General features: G+C 49.0%; 5 protein-coding genes across 5 annotated transcripts; 3 read left to right on the top strand and 2 right to left on the bottom strand.

Moving 5' to 3' along the window:
• Positions 1–107: 107 nt before the first annotated feature.
• On the top strand, positions 108–3659 carry TrAtP1_006307 (uncharacterized protein; the record flags this gene model as incomplete). The annotated part of the gene is made up of 1 exon (XM_066113063.1): positions 108–3659. One exon carries the CDS (start codon positions 108–110, stop codon positions 3657–3659), a length of 3552 nt encoding a protein of 1183 aa, XP_065969149.1.
• Positions 3660–4592: 933 nt separating this feature from the next.
• On the top strand, positions 4593–5739 carry TrAtP1_006308 (uncharacterized protein; the record flags this gene model as incomplete). The annotated part of the gene is made up of 4 exons (XM_066113064.1): positions 4593–4805; positions 4867–5033; positions 5081–5295; positions 5357–5739. The coding sequence occupies 4 exons, from the start codon at positions 4593–4595 to the stop codon at positions 5659–5661; spliced, it is 900 nt and encodes a 299-aa protein (XP_065969150.1). The 3' UTR covers positions 5662–5739.
• A 106-nt stretch (positions 5740–5845) lies between these two features.
• TrAtP1_006309 (uncharacterized protein) lies at positions 5846–10220 on the top strand. The gene has a single exon (XM_014082932.2). The coding sequence runs from the start codon at positions 5952–5954 to the stop codon at positions 10170–10172; it is 4221 nt and encodes a 1406-aa protein (XP_013938407.1). The 5' UTR covers positions 5846–5951; the 3' UTR covers positions 10173–10220.
• A 2968-nt stretch (positions 10221–13188) lies between these two features.
• On the bottom strand, positions 13189–13571 carry TrAtP1_006310 (uncharacterized protein). Its single transcript, XM_066113065.1, has one exon. The coding sequence runs from the start codon at positions 13386–13388 to the stop codon at positions 13191–13193; it is 198 nt and encodes a 65-aa protein (XP_065969151.1). The 5' UTR covers positions 13389–13571; the 3' UTR covers positions 13189–13190.
• A 2454-nt stretch (positions 13572–16025) lies between these two features.
• On the bottom strand, positions 16026–18452 carry TrAtP1_006311 (uncharacterized protein). The gene is made up of 2 exons (XM_014082557.2): positions 18318–18452; positions 16026–18268 (listed from the first exon to the last, which is right to left on the bottom strand). Exons 1-2 carry the CDS (start codon positions 18397–18399, stop codon positions 16161–16163), a joined length of 2190 nt encoding a protein of 729 aa, XP_013938032.2. The 5' UTR covers positions 18400–18452; the 3' UTR covers positions 16026–16160.
• Between the last annotated feature and the right edge of the window lie 440 nt (positions 18453–18892).

Consider the following 18892-nt stretch of genomic DNA (forward strand, 5'->3'; position numbering starts at 1 on the left):
GGCGCTTGTCATTCTGCTTCACAAACCCATCCAAGCCTGATCCTCATGTTGACCTCGTCTGGATTACAGGTAATTGGTACTCCACAAGATACATAGCTCACTGCACTATGGCCTCACTACAGACTGAAGACACTCTCCCAGGCGGCTTGCGTTTCCTTACGCTCCAGCACGCTTATGAAGTCGCCAAATCGAGGGGACAAACTGAATGTGCAGGTTCAGCTTCATTCGGTATCGCCAGCAAATCTGTAGTCGTCGCCGCTGCAGCTGAGGAACCTGCTCCAGACACAGGGTCGGAAGACGACGGCCCTGACGCAGAGTCCAAGAAGTCTGGACTACAACCGCTTCACGATGGTTACCAGAAGCTCTACTCGTACTTCCCCCCGCGGCTTGACGGCGGGAAACAGACCATCACAGCGACCCAGACCATCTACGCCAGCAGTGCAACCGAGAAACAAGGCCGTGAACTGAAGCCAGAGGCGACAACGAAGGAGTTTCTAGTCCAGGCGCCACAGTTCTCACTGCCAGATGGCTGTGTACTCTCGGTCAATCCTGCACCAGGTGGTCTCGCCACAGCAGAGACACTACCGCACGTTGTCTTCAATGATCCTCATCTGCCGTGGGAGAGGCGTATTGAGAAAGACGACGCTACGCGGCGGGAGCGCATGCCTTGGCTCGCCCTCTTAGTCTTCAGTCCAGATGAGCTTCAGCTCCCCAGTGAGCTTCTCCAGGGAGAAAATTCGCCGTTTATGGTGACAAACTTGGCAAAGGATGCCCAAGGAAAGCCTACAACGATCAAGCAGAGCTCTGACTTGACTATGACTCTATCAGGTGCTGACGTTGAGGCCTTGAACAAACAAGGCTCCATCATCTCACCAATTCCCCAGCCAGATGACGCCAAAAGCAAGACGACAGCTCTTTTTCTAAAGCCAAAGCTCTTCCAGCAGCTTGTTACTACCTATGAGCAGAAAGAAACGACCATTAACGAGGGCAAGAAGCTAGTTCTGTCAGCTCCAAAAGAAGGCCAAGCCGCTGCTGATATCTCGCGGTTCAAGTATTTTGCTCATGTCCGCCACGTCAAAACTGCAGGCATGACGACCTCAGCCCGGTACAAGGACGGTCTCTTCAGCGTCATAATGTCGCACCGGGCAGGGCCGCTCTCGGCAGACCAGAAGATGCCTGCCATGGTGCACCTTGTATCGCTCGAGGGATGGAAGAACATGGTGTTTCCGCTATCTTCGGCTGCTCAATACGTCGCCATCTCATCGCTATACAGCTGGACATACACGGTGCTCCCTACCGGTGGCGTCAGTCTCGAGGCTGAATTTGAGAACCTCAAGAATGGCTTAGGCCTCCTCAGAGCACCACAGGCCTTGATTGACAAAATGGAGGCAACAAAGGAGAACCAAAATCTCAGCGCAAAGCTCGGGAAGAGGATGAAAGAGGGATACACGATGCAACGCCACCGGACAAGGACAGGCGAGGTGACTAGCAGTTTTCTCAGGGCTGCCTTGGTACCTGTAGCTCCAGGTGAGCCAGCATGGACGGCCATGTCACGATGTGGAAGTGACCTACAGATCCTCGACCGTGACACGGGCATGATGGACATTACATACTCGGCTGCTTGGCAGTTGGGAAAGTCGCTGGCAATTGCTGATGCTGCCTTCACGACAGCCCTCACGCGGCTGTGGAATAGTCTTCATGGGATATGTCTGGACGGCGCAAAGCGGGAGGTTCTCAGCGAGACGAATGCCTACAAGAGTAGGAAGGATGTCCTACAGTCTCTCAAAACGTCCATCTTGACTTTAAACGATCTTCAGAGGGTCTCAACCCAAGAGCGACAGGATGAACAAGGCCTGGTTCAGGAAACGCCGCTTGCTAGGCGCCCATTAACAGAAGAAGCCGTTAGACTGGCTGTCGATGATACCGTCATGCTAGAAAAGAGTGAGAAACAAGCAAAACGGCATATCCGCCGCATTGCTGGGGCTAAAGATGACAATGGTAATGAATACCCTGATGGTCAACGCCTCTACAATGAGCTCAACGACTCTGTCTCGGCCGAGTGGAAAATCATCCTGGGCTGGATCATGGACCGCATGTATCTTTTCGGCATACCACCGCCATACCTGCTTGCAGATCCAAGCTTCTTGCCACAGGAGAGCATCCGATTTTTCCACGTCGACGCCAACTGGCTCGATGCTTTGATCGATGGGGCACTGAGCCTCGGCAGCCACATGGGCGCCAGGGACGACTACATCCGACGGAGGATCAAGGGGGCCATCAATACCTATCTCGAAACAACCGACCCAGCCACAGGATACACGCCTCAAATCCCATCGTACGGGATGCTTCTGAGATCTGACTTGGTCTCTCGCTTTCCTGACCTCAAGGTTGAGGCGCCGATCCCCGAAGATGCGCCCGAGGCAGGAAGGGCGCCAATTCTCAGGCAAGAGATTATTGGCGAAGGGCTGCTTCTGTGTCTCTTTGACAGAATCCCCGGCAAGGACAACGAGATGCCGGTTCTCGCGCTCACGCAGCCACCGCATCAACAGACCTTTGCATTGGGCTATAGCCTCACGCCAGATCGGCTCGACATCAGGTACAAGCGCACCTACACTGTCGAGAAGGACGGATACGATTTTGCCAGCACGCTGCTCGAAAGGACCACTGAGCGCCGCTACGAGCCATCTGGCTGTCCAGTCGAGTCTGGGCCGCCGCTATTCATGTGGGGAGCTGAAAATGATGCCAGATTCCTCCTGGCGGGTGTCTGGGCTGAGGATGTTGTGGCCGTGCTCAGAGACAAGATGCCCAATGACTTTACCGACACTGCCATGACCTCGGCCGTGGCGGCGTTTCAGCTCGGCATGCCCATCTATCGCTTCTGTATCGGCGATACATCAAGCCTCAAGTCCTTGGAGCCAGACCCTAACCTGCCACCAAGACGAAAGGGGCTTCAGCTGCTTGGTCTTATGCAGAAGGCATCGGAAGAGGCAATCCAAGCAGCAGCCTTCACCGCGCCAATCCCGGATCATCCATTGCCTCTTATTGCGTTGGAGAGTCTCGACTCTTCCATCCCGCCTCATTTTCAATTCACGCCCACGCTGCTGCAAACACCCTCCTCCGCTGCGAGCACGGCACAAACGCTGCCAAAGGCCGACACAGGGGCCGCGACAGGGCCCGAGTTTGCGTACGCTGTCCACGCCATCGGCGCACCGTCCGGGCCGCTCCAGACGGGCCAAGGGCCACTGGACCTGGTGTTTACAATCAAGCGGATTGATTCTAGCTTTCTCTACAAGGACTACAAGCTCAAACGGATCACGCTGAGGATCCCACGCGGCAAGAAGCGCGACAGCGGAACCGTCAACCTGCTGGACAATTACCAGGGGCCCGGCCCCACGATGCTGAGCAACCTGCGCTTCAACGTATTTGCCGAGACAACAGCGGACACGATGTTTCTACAGCTCCAGCCGCGCAGCAAGAAAGCTCTCGAGGAGGGCGTGCTGATCAACCGGATCCGAGAATGCGGCTTCATCCTGCCACTCGTCAACGTCCACAACTTTGATCGGCAGGTGACGGTGGGCTACACTGAGGAATGGGCAAAGCCGGCCTCGACTACACCACTGCGCAGCTTCACCATCAAGCTGAAGCCGGCAGGAGTCTAGACGTCGCTAGTTTGATGCATGCCGTTCCAGCTGAGTTCTAGTCAACGCCTCCCGTCCCCGCCTCCCGTTGCCGCGGAAAGCCACGGTTTACTCCATGTAACTGGTGCTGAATATAGAATAGTGCCTTGGGGTCCATTCGCTTCCGTGTCCAAGTATTTCATTAGCGGGAGACGTTATTGATGAATATCTGGATGTTGAACTGAATAATATTTGCTAATACAGGTATATATTACTAATAAAAAATAAAAAATGTATATACTGATACTTTTATTGCGCTAATAAATTATTTCATTTATTTAATAGTTTAGATTACATGTATGTTTTCTGGGGTATGTTGTTGCCATGTGGCAGAGACTCCGTACAAGAACCCCTGTTCATAATCCTTGCAAGTGGTCCTTGTCGGTACAGTACTCATGCACTGCTGATGGAAATACTGCCTAGTTCATTTCATCTGCTACAGTAGCGCATTGTATTCCTTGAGAGTGGCTGGCTGGCCCTTTGCTGCAGCTAGATCCCGGCGCATATCCTCCGAACCATCACACCCGTATAGCCAGCTATCACGTTTTATGGCGTTTACTAGATGAACAAACTATTGAAACTGCGCAGGCAAACTACCTAAAGCTCTTGCCGCAAAGCCTCAATTGGCTCAATTAGACACGGACTGCTGGATCTAGACCGCAGAGCCATTGACAAAGTAACGAGTCGTCTATGCATTGTGGCAACTTTTCGCTGCATGGAGTCGTTGCTCAGCTTGCTACCAGTCCTGTGATGTTGTAACCAAGACTCGTTGATATTCCAACTGTGCCAGGGTAACTGGCTATCGAAATAGCATATAAGACGCGATAGAAACAGGTCACAAAGAATCATCCTCAATCACCTCTCCATCGAATCACCATCCTTTCCTGTGAAGAACAATCCATCAAATCCGGCACAATGGCCTCCAACGCTCTCATCTGGAACCCTCTGGCTAAGAATAACGACCGCTTGCTAGTCTACTACAACAGCTCCAAGGCCAACCTTGGCCTGCGCCAGTGGACAACCGGCGAAGACAGTAGTTGGGGTAGTGTGTTCCAGGAAAAGGAGGAGAGTGCCAAGGGCAATATCAAGGTCGGCTCAGGGCTCTCGGCCTTGCGATTGCGCGACTGGGTGAGTACCATTCCATTAGAACACGCACTGTTTGCTCGAGAGTACTAACCGACGGCAATAGATCCGAGTCTACGGCATCGTGTCCGCTAAAAATGAAACTACAGGCAGTGATCACGACTACATCTCTTTACTCAGTCCCGTCATCCAGTCTCTGAGCATCAAGACCGACTACGACCGTCTGACTGGTAGTGGTAACGGCAAGGACAAGGGCTGGCTGTATTTCCTCGTGTAAGCTACCACTACGTCTCCGCTGATCAATGACGCATGCTCAATAGTCTGGCAGCTCTGACCCCCCCTGCCATCCATGAACGTGATCTCGACGGCACCAACAGCGCCCCTATTGCCAAGGGAAGCAACCTCTTGAAGCAAAGCTCGCCCCCGGCTCTGACAAACTTGGCTTCTGCCTACGCACAAAAGGCTGGAAAGCGCTGGGCATTCTTCCAGACATCTGACAAAGTTCTCCATGGCCTAGAGGTCAAGGGTAGCAGCGGTAGGTTACAATACAAGCGAGGAGTTTGCATGCAGAGGACCAAGCTGACGATAAACTGCAGACAACAATATCACATCCAACGCCAGACCCGGTTCGCCCCTGGCGGCCACCTCATTCTTTCACAAGGAGGTTGAAGCCTTGGTGCTTTACTGGATCAGCGATGCCACTGGCGTTCTGACACGCAGCCACTCAACAGACGGTGGCAAGAACTGGAAGGAAAAGATACTGGAAGGCACCCCCACGCAGGAGACTCTGAGCGCTGCATCAAACGAGACCTTTGAGCAGATCGCCGTGGTGTTTTCTTCCAATGACACCAATGAAACTCAGATCTTCAAGGATGAGTGGGAGTCCATTCTTAACGCCTAAAGAGCGGCGAGAACGGCTTTCGTAGCAGGACAGCAGTGATAGTAGCAGCCCATATCTACTTTAAAAAGCTCGTCTAGGATCATAATCATAACAATGTATCTCACTGGTTAGCATTAATTGGATAAGAACAAAAACATGAGTCTAATACCGTTAGCATAATCCAATGAGGCTTTGCCTTTTGTGTCATAGAAAATGGGTATATATAAAGCCGCCTCCCTCCCTCCGGCAGCTTTTCACTTCTTGCACCTGTCTCTCATCTTTCGCACACTCTTCATACACTATCAGTAATCATGGGTTCTCTATTGCTCCCCGTAAAAGTGGAATGCTTCGTTTTCAATGAGTCCGTATGTAGCGGCACAGATGATGAGGCAAAGATCGCGCCGTTGGCCCAGCCAGACTATGCACTTCTGCAATACGACAATCGCTTCCTCTCCAACGACGTGCTGCGCCACGTTGATTTACATGCCGCCTCGCCGGCATCGACAAATATGCGCTTCACTGACCTCGGTACCAACCAGCCTCGCTCGAGGCGTCAGGGCGTCTACGTTCACTGGACGCTCCCACGGCCGTATCGCACCGCGGCCACCAAAACGGAGGCCAAGACCCCGGCCGGTTTGCCTCCAGACACTGCTATCCCCGGAGATGAAAGATACGGCGAGTCGAAGCCAAGCGATGGTCACGATCCCACTGTGCCAAGCTACCATGACGTTCCTCCGCGCTGGCTTGTGGTTCGCCACATCGACGAGAATTCGATCCGGCCCGAGAATGCCAAGGACTTTGTGCCAAAGTTTCGTGCCTGGGTGGTTGAGAGCGACGTTTGTAGATCCATCGACGACCTGGACGAAAGTGTAGACTTGCAGACAGACGTTTCGCCTTACATAGCGCCAGAGTCTGGGCTCGGTGGCAGCGTCGAAGTCGACATGCAGGCACAGTCAGAGGTCTTTATCGGACAACGTTTTCCTGCCGAGACGTGGTCTGAAAAGGCAGGCACCAAACGAGTCCGTCTAAACTTGTTCAATAGCTCCAATCAACTCTTCGCCGACTACCAGCCGCACAACGGGAATGTTTTCAGCATGCTCGACCGATTCGAGTACCTGGATTCTGCGGGCAAAGAGCAATGTCTCGAAGCAGCCAAAGCTTCTTACTATGTCATCGGGTGGCAACCAGACGTTGAACGAGACCTCTTTGTCCCCCCAGCAGGGCAAAAATCAGATGTTCCATTAGCTCGCCCTTTGCAGCTCCGGTCGTTGAACATGGTCCTCGAGGCCGACGATCAAGACTTGACGAATGAATGGAGCAAAGATAACAGCGCCGCTAGCACTCTCTGCCATGGTGCCATGTACGAGGTCGAGTGGAACGCGCTGAAAAAGCCCGGCAAGGTGCCTGCGGATCAGGCATGTTCTCACCTTATGAAAGCTTCTCCCATCGCCGTGGGTACTACTCCGATGGACGCCATCATGGCCTATGTCTCTGGCCATAGCGAGTCGTCTGTGGGCGATGTGCACAAGCTTGAGATGGACCTCCTCAAGCTGCAGACTCTCCTGCTGGATCGTGATGAAGGAGTCGAGCCGCAACGCCGGGCTGCAAACGTGTTGAGTAATTTCAACTTTCAGCGCCAAGATGGCGGCCAGAAGTATTTCCTCTCGAACCCACAGGATGGTGACAAGACGGCCAAGCCCGAAGGCACGTACGAGCCTACAGATACCGAATTGGCCAACTTGTCGCTCATGAATGAGAAGCAGCGTCAGATCGACACCCTATCGCGGTCGCTGAAGAAGCGCCAATGGGATTTATTCGCTCTCTGGTGGGAGCTCCTCACGGATGTCAACGCCGCTGCCACAAGCGGCCAGTACAAAAAGCAGAGGGAAGAAGTCACGAAGCACATTGGGAATCTTCACCGAAAGATCAAGGCGATCGAGAATGAGGTCACCAAGGTAGAGCTTGACAGCAAAACAATTCAGGTCGGCACTTCTGAGCCATTTCATCAAGCTGGCGATCCGACAGTACTTGTTGCAGGTATTCAGTCAGGTTGGCCTGTCGACTTTCTCGACCCCCTGAAGGTCAGACTTCGCCATCAAATTATTGGGGCCCGCAAGGACGGCAAGCCTGTCGAGCCAAACCTGCCTGAGAATCTTGGACCTATAATCGAGAACCTCGAACGCTCTTGGGGAACCGAAAACCCTTGGGGAACCGACGTAAGACTGCTCTTATCCGAATTCATAGCACTCGAGTCCGATAGAGACCAGGAGCATAAGCCTGAGAAACCCGCGCTACTCCCTCTCTATCATGACATGGACCTGCGGCCTATCTCTCTTGAAGATGATAAGTCAAGCAAAACAGGTGACCCAGAGAAACCTGATGTGCCTCGCTGGCGTGATAGGTGGCACGGTACGCAGCCTTGGGTGCCACTCTACCTCGAATGGGAGGTGAACTTTGTGCATATTCCGTACGAGCACTGGGAGTTGGATAACGGCGATTTGACAGGAACTGAAGCCGAGTATTCCAAGCTTCGATATCGAATCAAGACCGAATCACTCCGTGAAGAAGATGTCAGAGACTCCAGGAAACTGTCCGGCAGAGTGTTAATGCTACCCCAGCCAACAATGTCCCTCAAACACAAGGTGGAGCAACTCTTCGCCGACACGCCGGCACCTATGCTCAAAGACTTGGAGGACGACCTTGATTTTATTCTGTCAAATATTGATAAACTAAACCTCTTATCAGCTCCGCTGGCTGGTTTCACTGACCACCTCATCACTAGACAAGGAGGGACACATGTGAAGCCAACTTACCGGCAACCAAACCGCAGCGGAGGCGGCGGCTACCTCCCCCAAGCCATTCCCGGAGCCAAAAAGGCAGCCAATCACGGAGAATTCAGCGAGGCTGACTTGGTACTCATGGGTTTGGAGACGGATCTTACTCCGTACGGAACAGGTGTCTCGTTTTCGGCCGATGGCGAGAACCCTTTCAAGCCCGTTACGCACGGGCAGTTCTGCTTCTCCAAACTCAACATCATCGACAAGTTCGGCCAAGCCGTGCACGCCGTATCCCCCAGCATCGCCAGCGACAAAACGATGCCCAAGATCTATACCAGCGAGTACCTGCGTGCCCAGCAGCTACTACTACCATCCACTTCCAATGCAACCCCTGTGGGTGGACGCGGCGATTCTTCACTCGTAAGGAGCGAGTTTGCCCAGATCCCTCCTCAGATTAACCAACTCGCACGCCTCAACGCCGAGTTTGTAACGCTGCAGCCGGGCCCTGGAGGCCCAAGTTCGAAACCATACTGGAAGCCTGTTCAGCAGGCAGGCCAGCCCGTTTGGGGTTGGGTCATGGTCAACTACGCCAACTACGGGCTACAGTTCTTCGCCAGTGACGGGCGGTTTTATAAAGAGGTCAGATTCGGTGGCCCAACTGGCAGCATGACCTCTCCCAATTGGATGCCCGACCGGACAGGCCTGGAGCCCGACAAGGATCCCGCGCTGAAGCAGCTGGATAACCTCCTCAAAACTCTAAAGGACAAGGACTATCTCAGGGCATTCATCTACATGATCAATGGGGCAATGAGACACATGCTTCCCGCTCCGGGAGCATTTTCTGAGTTCTCTAGTGCCATCGTCGGTCAACCTCTGGCTCTGGTAAACATGGGCTGGTCTCTTGAGCTCGCCGTCGAGGCTTATAGGAGCCACGCATCACTTGGGCCTACCGGAATGCGTAGGACTCTCACACAAGCCGAGAAGGGTAAAAAGCACAAGAAGGACGATGCCGATGATGATCATGCGTACGCGTTCCAGGTAAAGTTGGGTGACAAGACAAAGGCCTACGACGGGCTCGTTGGATATTGGGACGCAAAGGAATCACCAGTCGCTGGCGACGGCCTGGAGTTGGGAAACCTATTCACCTACTACATAGACGAAGCAGAAGAGGAAGGCCTCAAGAATGATCCCAGAACGAAGATCAACAACGCCAACTTCCCCAAGTTTGATCCATACTATCTTGATCCCACCGAACTCCAGTCGTTAGATCACGACGTCCAACACTGCCGGCAATTACGAGGTTTTGGTGCCATCATCGACCCTTTCACAGCCATCCACGGGTATAGTAGCATCCTACCAGTGCGGGAGCTCAAGTTGTCTCCGTGGATGTGGGAGAAGGCGTTCCGCAACATGACAGCCTTCTTCCACATGGGGCCGCTAATCGTCACAACAGACTTGGTGATGCCCACCGACGCAGTAGCTCCGGCTGCGGACGTAGAGACTCCAGCCACGCAGAAGCCGTCAAAGGCCAAGCTCCCTACCAACAGTCTAGTACAATGGGAATGGTTGCAGCCGTATATGGTGGACAATGAGGCATTTCCCGAGTCTGTGCATGTCGCAAGTTTCGAGGTTGCCCCGGTTGACCAGAAACCGCGGCTTGAGCCTAACCCCTACACTGCAATTGAAGGATACTTACATCTGAAGGGGCCCAGTGTAGTAAAGGAAGTTTCCAAAAAGCCTGAACGTGATATTTGACTAGAGGAATAGGGAGTGAAATACCCAATTAGTTTAGTTACATTCAGGACTATAGAACTATCAAAAAGAGGACTTAAACATACTATATGCGGATTCAGAAGGCATGACTGGTGGAGAGAACACTTTACGGGGTTTAGAATCCTGTTTGTCCGATGATTCAGAGAGTTCAAAAAAGCACAAAAAGGGCTATCAATCCCGCAAGGATGTCATTCTAGCACGAGGCGGCTATCAATCGTTGTTCAAATATCTCGAATCTTTCAGTCTGTAGATTAATGATATCTAGAAGATCATTGAGAATCTCGAGGTGAGGGTCAACAGCGCAGACAAAGAGGAGTGCAGTTTCATCCCAAAAATGCACCGCAGTGTCATGGAGACCTTTTACCCCAAAGTCCAGTCAGCTTCAAAATTCCGAAGCCACTTAACATGTGTTTGCTACATAGAACAGATACCAGAGAATGTATTACCTTGCAGTCACATTATCTGCAACGCGTGTGTTCAGTGTTTTGGAGACAGCAAAGGGCAAGTGTATCGCTGCCCTCTCCATCCAACTATCAATAATTGACGCCATCCAATACAAATCGAATATAAGCCCAAGGAGGCTGGTCTAAGAGTTCTCTGTTTAGATGGGTAAATTGTGCCAGACTTTTTGGTGTTTTCTAATGTTACTTGACGATGTAAAATCAATGGACGATGTGGAGCATCTTGCAAACCCCATGTTTCAGAGAAATCGACACAAAGTTACAAAGATCGCCGACAAATGAATTGCAAGTTGCTTCAATATGAGGCTGTTGGTCTTGTTTTTCGAAACATAGAAACCGGTCGCCGATTCAACTGTAAAGGTAAGTAAAACGAATCTTAGACTGCGTTTTCGTCCTTGCCCTTACTGCATGCATGACTATTTTCTGTATCCTTCTATTAGTTGCATAGTTATTTGTCTCTATCATTCAATTGTCACATTCTTTGTGTTATTATACCGACACTGATACGACATAGAAAAAGTCCACTGCCGATTCCATGATGCTCGTGACCTACAGGGGCTAGGAAACATACTCCTTCGGTACTGCTCCCAGGAATTTGTACCATCATTCCTAATCAAAGAGAATTATGGATTAAGATTATAGGAATACTACAAAGAGCCCTTCTCTATCACTATAATACGGCATATGGCTAATCGCGGGGTCTTCGTCCCTGCTGGAGAAATCTGTATCGAGTCAATTGATCTTTCTAGTCAGACAAGCATATGCCTGTGTTTGCATACGGATAATCACCATGAATATGGCGCCTCTTAAGAACTTTTCACTACTCTACTTGAGATTAGTAGCTTCCCGCGTAATCTTTGTGTACACGGCGCTTTTGATGTATACAGACCAGAGGATGATGTTAAAAACGCTGAGAAGGAGGAAGCACCAGAAAGTACATCAAGGTTGAAGAGTGAGGACGTTGGTTCTAAACCCGGCATGCAACAAATGAAAGTACACGCGTCTGATAATACGGGAAGTTTGAGGCTTGTGAGCGCCGATTCTGAACCTGGCATGCGACAAAAAAGGGTTACATGTGCCTTGGATTGTACGCCGCTCAAACAGCCTCATCCTCCCAAAAAGAAGCACATCCAAACGTCAATTCAAAGATGACCACTGATCTTAACTATCAACCCCAACTTACTCATTCTTCTATAAGAAATCTTGCATAAAACTCTAGCACATACGACCATAGGTAGTGGAGAATTCGGGGTCCCGTCTGCTCCCCCATAGACAAGCCACTAACCGGCAGATTAGTAGTCAAGTGGGTGACCATTGGCGAACACCGGCTGTTGTATGTTTATATTTTTTGCTTTTCATGAAGTCTGTTGCGGTTGTTGTGATATAAGTGCTTCTGGTGGTCAACACTATCACATACGACCATATCCATTGGAATATACGGGATCCCGTCCGCTCTCCCAGAGTCAAGCCAATGAGAGGCAGATTAGTAGTTGAGTGGGTGACCATCAGCGAACACCGGCTGTTGTATGTTTTTATTTTTTGCCATTGACTTTTGGTTGTGGGGAGGTGTAGTTGTTGTGATATAAACAGATGATTTGCCAAATCTTGTGCTGGGAGCTGATTTCCTTTTTCGGACGGCTTTTGCAGTCAGATTAGTGGTCGCCGATCCCCTCAGCCGCCCATCCGAATTAGGAAAGTCCTTCTTGGCAGCTAGAAAGAACAAAAGAATGAATGAAGGAAAAGAAAGACAGAAAACCCCTCCATAAAACACTACTGCGATGCTGGTGTATTATTTTCCTCCCTTTTCAATTTGAATCTTGGTTGATTCCGGTGGGCAAAGTTGGGGGATGGCCGCCCACCCCTAGGCAAAGGCTTGCCTCTGACAGCCCTGGCTTCAGGATTTCTTCGCAAAAAGCCCTCTATCCACGCTTTCCCAAGTGGTGTATTATCGCCGCCGGCTTTGATGACTCTCTCTGCGAAGTCCTTGATTTGTTGCTGTGTCAGCGGGAGGCCCAGCGCGTTTTGAACTGAAATCCATTGAGCGAGATGGCTTTCCTGCTCTTTAGAAAGCCGCTGCCTAAATTCATTTGCTTCATTCGAGTTGTGGCCGCCGTTGCAGCGATGACGAAGCGTAGATCTTGGAATTCCCCAGCGTTGTGCGGCTACTCTTTGTGAAACACCACTTTCTATGTCCTGAATTGCTGCAAGAATATCCTCTTCCGAATAAGAAGGCATCTCTTTAGTGAAAATTGCAATGTGAGAAACTGCTTCCCGGAGAATCCGCGAGTGAGAAATGCGGTGTCGACGTTGAAGAGACAATGTTGATGATGTTGAAAGAGAAGCATTTTTTTCCCTGACCTACGTGGGCGGTCAAGGAGATATGGGCGGTCAAGGAGATATGGGCGATTATGGGGGTGGGCGATTACATGTAAGTCAGACCACTGGCGGGCGGCCCACCCCCTCCTTTGCCACCCGAATTCTGAAATTCGTTTTTGGCAGCCAGAATGAACAAAAACACTGCTGTAATACTACTGGCGTATTACTTTCCTCCCTTGCTCTTGACCCGAGTTCTTCCCGATTCGGGTGGCTGGTCTGATTTATAGTGGACGATTGAGGGGGTGGTCATTATCCATTTGGCGCCTTGCGCTCGAATTGACCTCCGGCGGGTCAAACATGCGTCTGGATACTGGTAAGAAACTATCAGAGCACCGGGCGTCTTGGCCACTCTCAGCGGCATGATGGCTTTTGCCGCCCTCTTCGCGCCTCCAAGTTGGAATCCACGCCAAAACGCGGTGATAGCACCCGCACGTACCTATAGATAGACAAGAATAAATTTCGACTCAGTGACTCAGCAGGTGATTCCTCTTCTGTCCTGAAGTTGGAAGCCTCCCTCTTTGGTGTATGATGCTCCTGGTATGAGATAGTAGATGGCGGGTGTCAGCCCGGCGTTGTGCTGCTCCTCAGCACATTCACCTACAGTGTCAAGTCCTCAGTCAAGTACTCTTCGTCCTCGAAATCGGAGCCCATGCTCCAGTCATCGCCTTCCTGCAGGGTTAAAATAGTCATACGTATACGAAACGTTTATGTTCTTGATGCTATTTGCTGTTCTTTTCGATGGTAGTACGAGGATAGCATTGTATTCGGTGTGAGCTTAGACTGCTGAAAACTAATGCACCTATTCCATCAGATGGAGGCATTAATTAGACCTCTCGATAGATTGGCTCCCGTTTGGGGCTCCAAGATTTCCGCTATTTATATTCACATAATATCAGCATTGATGCCCATTTCTGCGCAAAGGACTTTTCTTTTTCTTGTCTTTCTTTTCATCATTAGACGAGCCGTTGCCTTGAGCTTCAACTCTCAACTCATTTGATGCGCTTTTCTCTTGAAGGACGTTCCTGTTGAACAAGGAAGCACTAGTCCGATCTGGCTACGTGGATCACATAGATTTTACATATATAAGAGGTCCTGCCTCCCGACTTCTCTCTAGATAACCAAGACCTTTCAATTTAATCTTTTCAACCTCTATTGTCCCTTATTACCATCAACAGTTCCGAACCGGACTCTATCTCTGCTGGGGCATTAACAACCAAACTGGAGCTGCCAGCACTACCAGTAGTACTTTCAAACTCTTTAGCGACATCAAAGTCCCTGATTTCGTGTTGCTGCGCTTCGCGCCGAGCGGGAAACTTAATGATAACCACCTCTTTCAACTCATTCAAAACCACCAATAAGGATTCAGACATAGCCAAGTAGGTGGATTTATCGTACAATCTATCGACCAATGATAATACCGCTGGCCTGAAATTACTCGGCAGGTAGCAATTTCTTTTTCCAGCCAGAAGAATCCATACGCCTTCGACAGAATAGCCCTTAATACAGAGATACTCATGGGAGTACCCAAGTCTTGGAGACGCTTGCCAGTGCTTCCACGATGAAGTTTTATAAAATATAGAGTGAGTAGTGAGAATCCGGCCCTTTATTGCATCAAATGATAGTAGTCGTATGTCAATGCCGTTAAGGGCAAACTCCTGCAAACAAGTGCCAGTAGTAACGTCAAAGATTTGGGCCTTGTATCTTGTAACACTGGCCAAAATCGCCGAATCCGAAGAAAAATAGATTCGCGCTTCACATTGTAGTCCAAGTATCTGATCTTCAAGTTGACGTGTCCAGGCTAATTGAGGATGAGCAACTTCCACACTTTGAGCCGCACACAAGCGCAACATTTTCACATTGCTTGGCCCAGAAGCCCATGACCCCAGCGTCAAGGTCGCTGCAACATGAGCAGATTCTGAAATTGCAACCAAAAGTGATCTCTCCGATATTTGGCGTGGGTCTCCATTATCGTATCGGTAGATAAGTTGGCCAGAGTCAATGCGCCAAATGCATATCTCACTATTGCTGGTACCAGCAATTAGACATTTTGGATCGTTCGACAAGGCTATTGACGAAATTTTCCTCCTGCCCGTACCTTTAAATAAGAAAATAGGCTTGCCAGTAGTCAAACGCCATATTCGAATTTTAGACGAGTAATTAAAACAAGCTAATAGTTTTGAATCTGGCGAAAAAGTAGGCAAGCAATCGTCTATATCAAACAACCCAGATTCCTCATTGAGAATATGGACCAGTTGGCCATCATCTCCGCTCCAAATCTTGATGCAGTCATTATAACTTTGCGTTTCAACTATGAATTTTGAATTTGGAGATATAGAAACGGTTCCAATGCTGTTAAGGCTGTTGCAAAGAGGTTTAGAATATGTTATAGCGTCATAGAGGTTAATGAGCCACGTTTGAATCACGCCTGCTTTTGATTGTAATACTATAAGCGAAGATTTCGTCCAGTCCGGGGGAAAAGCGATTAATAGAGGACAGACATTAACCCGAGCGACGCATTCTCCCGTTTCGATGCTCCAAAGCTTAGTTCCATCTAACGAGCCCGTGGCTACAATCGCCGAGTCAGGAGAGATAGCAAGACATCGGAGGCCATGGCGTGTCAAAGACACTTTAATCTTCTGTAGTAGTTCCCATTTATGTGTGTCCCAGAGGTAAAGGCGCTGTCGCAGCTCTACGGTAGCCAGAACTTTGGAATTTGGGGAGAATAAAATTCGGCCAAGGTATTCCATATTGTCAAACTCTGCTAAAAAGGGAATTGGTGGTCGTAGAGTTTCTGTTTGCCCGATGCCTTTGTTGAGATGTTGAACCATTGCACCCGCTGTTGTGTTGTGTACTCCAATGCCGTCTTTATATAGCACAGCTAGTAATTGAGAGTTTGGTGAAAAGGCTGCACATATGTCTGCTGCTTCGCCATATTCGCACAATCTATGGCAACAGGCCGTGTAAGTATCCCAGATCCTTGCAACGCCTAAATTAGTATCTGATAAGCGATGCCACGTTGCTACCAGGTCACCATTTGGTGACAAAGCGACGACCCTTGCCTTGGGAATGTTATATCCAACGTATGAATCGCTGGTTGACGGAAGGCTTGAACTCTTGCTCCAAGAGTCGAGATTTAGAGATTGCTAACACATGATGGCTTGTTCATGCTCCACCTCTTTATGATTCCAGTTTCGGATACAGATATGAAGTCGTTCGATTTTGGAAAGAAGGCAATTCTGCTATCAGGGGTAATATCAAAGGTGTGTACCAGAGTCCCGGTGTCTGCTCTCCAAACCGCGAATGCGTTGACAGAGGAAGCCCAACATAATTGGATTATTAACGATGAGTCGGGAGAGAACACTAGCCACTTATCGCTGATACTGTCATTTTTACTGGCTTTGAAGGAGCTTTGCAGCCGGAAAGATGACTGGCCATGTTGCTGACTTGTGAGGATAGGCGAGGGCCCGAATCTTTTGCGTACAGTCTGTTCAAAAACATTTCGGATAGTAGTGTTGTGCTGTTCAAAACTTATGGCTGAAAAGTAAAGTTGCAGGGGCCAGTGAGCTACAGACTCTATACTATTTCGGACAAATCGATAAGCATCATAGACGAAATGTCTCAAGCCGTATGTTTCAATATTTCTCTGTAATTGTGCAGCTTGGACAGTCTCATCATTCTTTCCGCTGCAACAATAGCAGTCAATAAGATCCTTGAGCTTCTGAAGAGCAATCTGAGCCTGTGGGGAAAAGTTACGCATGAGGGCCAAGGATTCTACCCAACAAAGAAATTTTTCCTTGAGAAAGAGATGAAGTTTTTTATCGTCTTTCAGATATTTCTGGTAATCGAATCCTTCAAATTGGTAGCCCGATACTAGGTGCTCAACCCAGAATACGCAGCAGTATCGTATGGAAGTAACCGGATCAGAGCCGACGTCCTTGTGGGGCACATCGTCTATATGTATTGCAGGATCTTCTAAACAATACATGTTGTATTCGAGGATTTTTGACATGGCATCTAATGAAGCCTCAAACATTTTGTAATGTTGATGTAAAATAGGGAAAATGCGCTGGGCTGCATTCTCCATGACATAATCCTTGGCTGACTGGTGGATAAAGTAGACAGTATCTTCTCTTATAGATAAAATAGATCCACAAGTTTTCGTCATGTCTTGTATATCTTGTAGTTGGTATGTATTTTTGAAGTGGCTGCTATTTTTCCAATGTGAATTGGTGAAAATAAGTAGCTCCTCAAGGTGTAGAGGCCTCTTGGCTGTGGCGATAATTGAGAGTATGACTCGGCAAACTTCCTGGCCTCTCGCTCCCAATCTCTCAGTTCGATCTAATATTAAACCATAAAGGCTCTCTAGATCTTTCGGCACTTCTTCCAGCACATTTTCGATATCCCAACGGTCTGTATCGTGTAGCTGTTCAACAACGAGTGCAACCCATAAGAAAGTGCCCTGAGCCTTGCTGCTTAAAATATCAAGAGTTTTTACTTGAAGTTCTTCATCATGTTTCAACGCTTTGATTTCCTGAATATGGTGGCGAATATATGCTTCAATGGACGTGGATATTTTCTCCGCATTGTCTTTCAGTTCTAACACAAGTCTTTGTGGAATTTGATCGAGGCCCTTTTCTATGTCTTTTTCGTTCCGGCTTGAAAGCAGCCATTTGACATGACCGCTTGTTTTAACGATAAAATCGAGAAGATATTTGCAGTCCGTTATGCATTCATCAAGTGCATCAACAACACAGATGATGTCTTTCAAGTCCGGATCGTTGGTGATGGTCTCAAAGATATCGCATAGAATGACTAATGCGTTGGTTCCATCCAGCTCATCTTGGACCTCATCTGCATATTTCTCTCGAATGCGCGAGAGGAGTGTCGGATGTCGCTTAAGCAACGATTTGATTAAGCCGCCGACCACAGCAGAAGCGGTGTTGATTCTATAATCCGTAGCTTGACAGAAGAAATAGCTTAAGTTGGCATTTTGAGGACTTTGATCCAAATCCTCGATGATGCCGCAGAGTAGCATTGTCTTGCCTTTGCCGGGGTCCCCCTTGATCCAGAAGACACCGCTCTCTTTGGTATAGCGCCATTTGTTGAACTCTTGATGTCCAAAGATCCAATTGAAGGCGTCCCATAGCAAGGGGCCCTTTAACAGCAAGATGCGGTTTTTATCGTGGGCGGGGTCGGTCTTGCTGATCGCCTGGAGAAATGACTTGTCGGCATTTGGGGTGTCTGTACTGGTAAGCCTGATGCCTAACCACAGGCGACATGGAGAACATACTGGCGCTGACCGTGATGTTGCCCAGTACAACGGTCGCGTTTCTTCCGACTTTGTTCCTTGAGAAATTCCGAGAGTTTTCCATCTTTTTTGAAGGTTTTCGTAATGTATCTCAATGTTATTCGGCATAAATGTGCAGATGGTGATGTTGTTTAGTTGCAGCCTGATATTTATAGCAGGTAGGTAGCCGTTATAAAATAAGAGGCTGGGCAGCAGTACGTACTTATTGGACGTTATCCAATGAGATCAAATACTCGTCTATTAAATCCTCCAGGTCTCTCAGAACACTATTCATACAAGCCAAACCTCATATAACAGTAGAAAATGCAGCAAATGGGCAAATTTCACCACATTGCCGCATAGTTAAAAGGCATAAGAGAAGCGATAAGAGTAAATACAGTTTACAGAAGTTCTTAGTGTTATTTTTATTATAACCAAATAAAACCTTTCTATTAAGGGACACCTGCCTCAATATTCCCAGAAGATCGATAACCTAGCTGCAATTTATAAAATACCTATTTACTTAAAAATATACCAGAGGGGCCTGCTTTCTTCCCCGCTTCAGTAGTTAACATATT

This window comes from Trichoderma atroviride, chromosome 3 (assembly GCF_020647795.1).
Source record: "Trichoderma atroviride chromosome 3, complete sequence".
Taxonomy (NCBI): domain Eukaryota; kingdom Fungi; phylum Ascomycota; class Sordariomycetes; order Hypocreales; family Hypocreaceae; genus Trichoderma; species Trichoderma atroviride.

What these genes read in the sequence shown, in the direction of transcription:
- TrAtP1_006310 (XM_066113065.1), bottom strand. Translation starts at nt 13,388, where the DNA reads ATGCCGCTGAGAGTGGCCAAGACGCCCGGTGCTCTGATAGTTTCTTAC.
- TrAtP1_006311 (XM_014082557.2), bottom strand. Translation starts at nt 18,399, where the DNA reads ATGGAAAACTCTCGGAATTTCTCAAGGAACAAAGTCGGAAGAAACGCG. An exon ending in CAACATCACGGTCAGCGCCA is followed by an intron (nt 18,269 to 18,317) that starts GTATGTTCTCCA and finishes TTACCAGTACAG; the next exon opens with ACACCCCAAATGCCGACAAG.
- TrAtP1_006309 (XM_014082932.2), top strand. Translation starts at nt 5,952, where the DNA reads ATGGGTTCTCTATTGCTCCCCGTAAAAGTGGAATGCTTCGTTTTCAAT.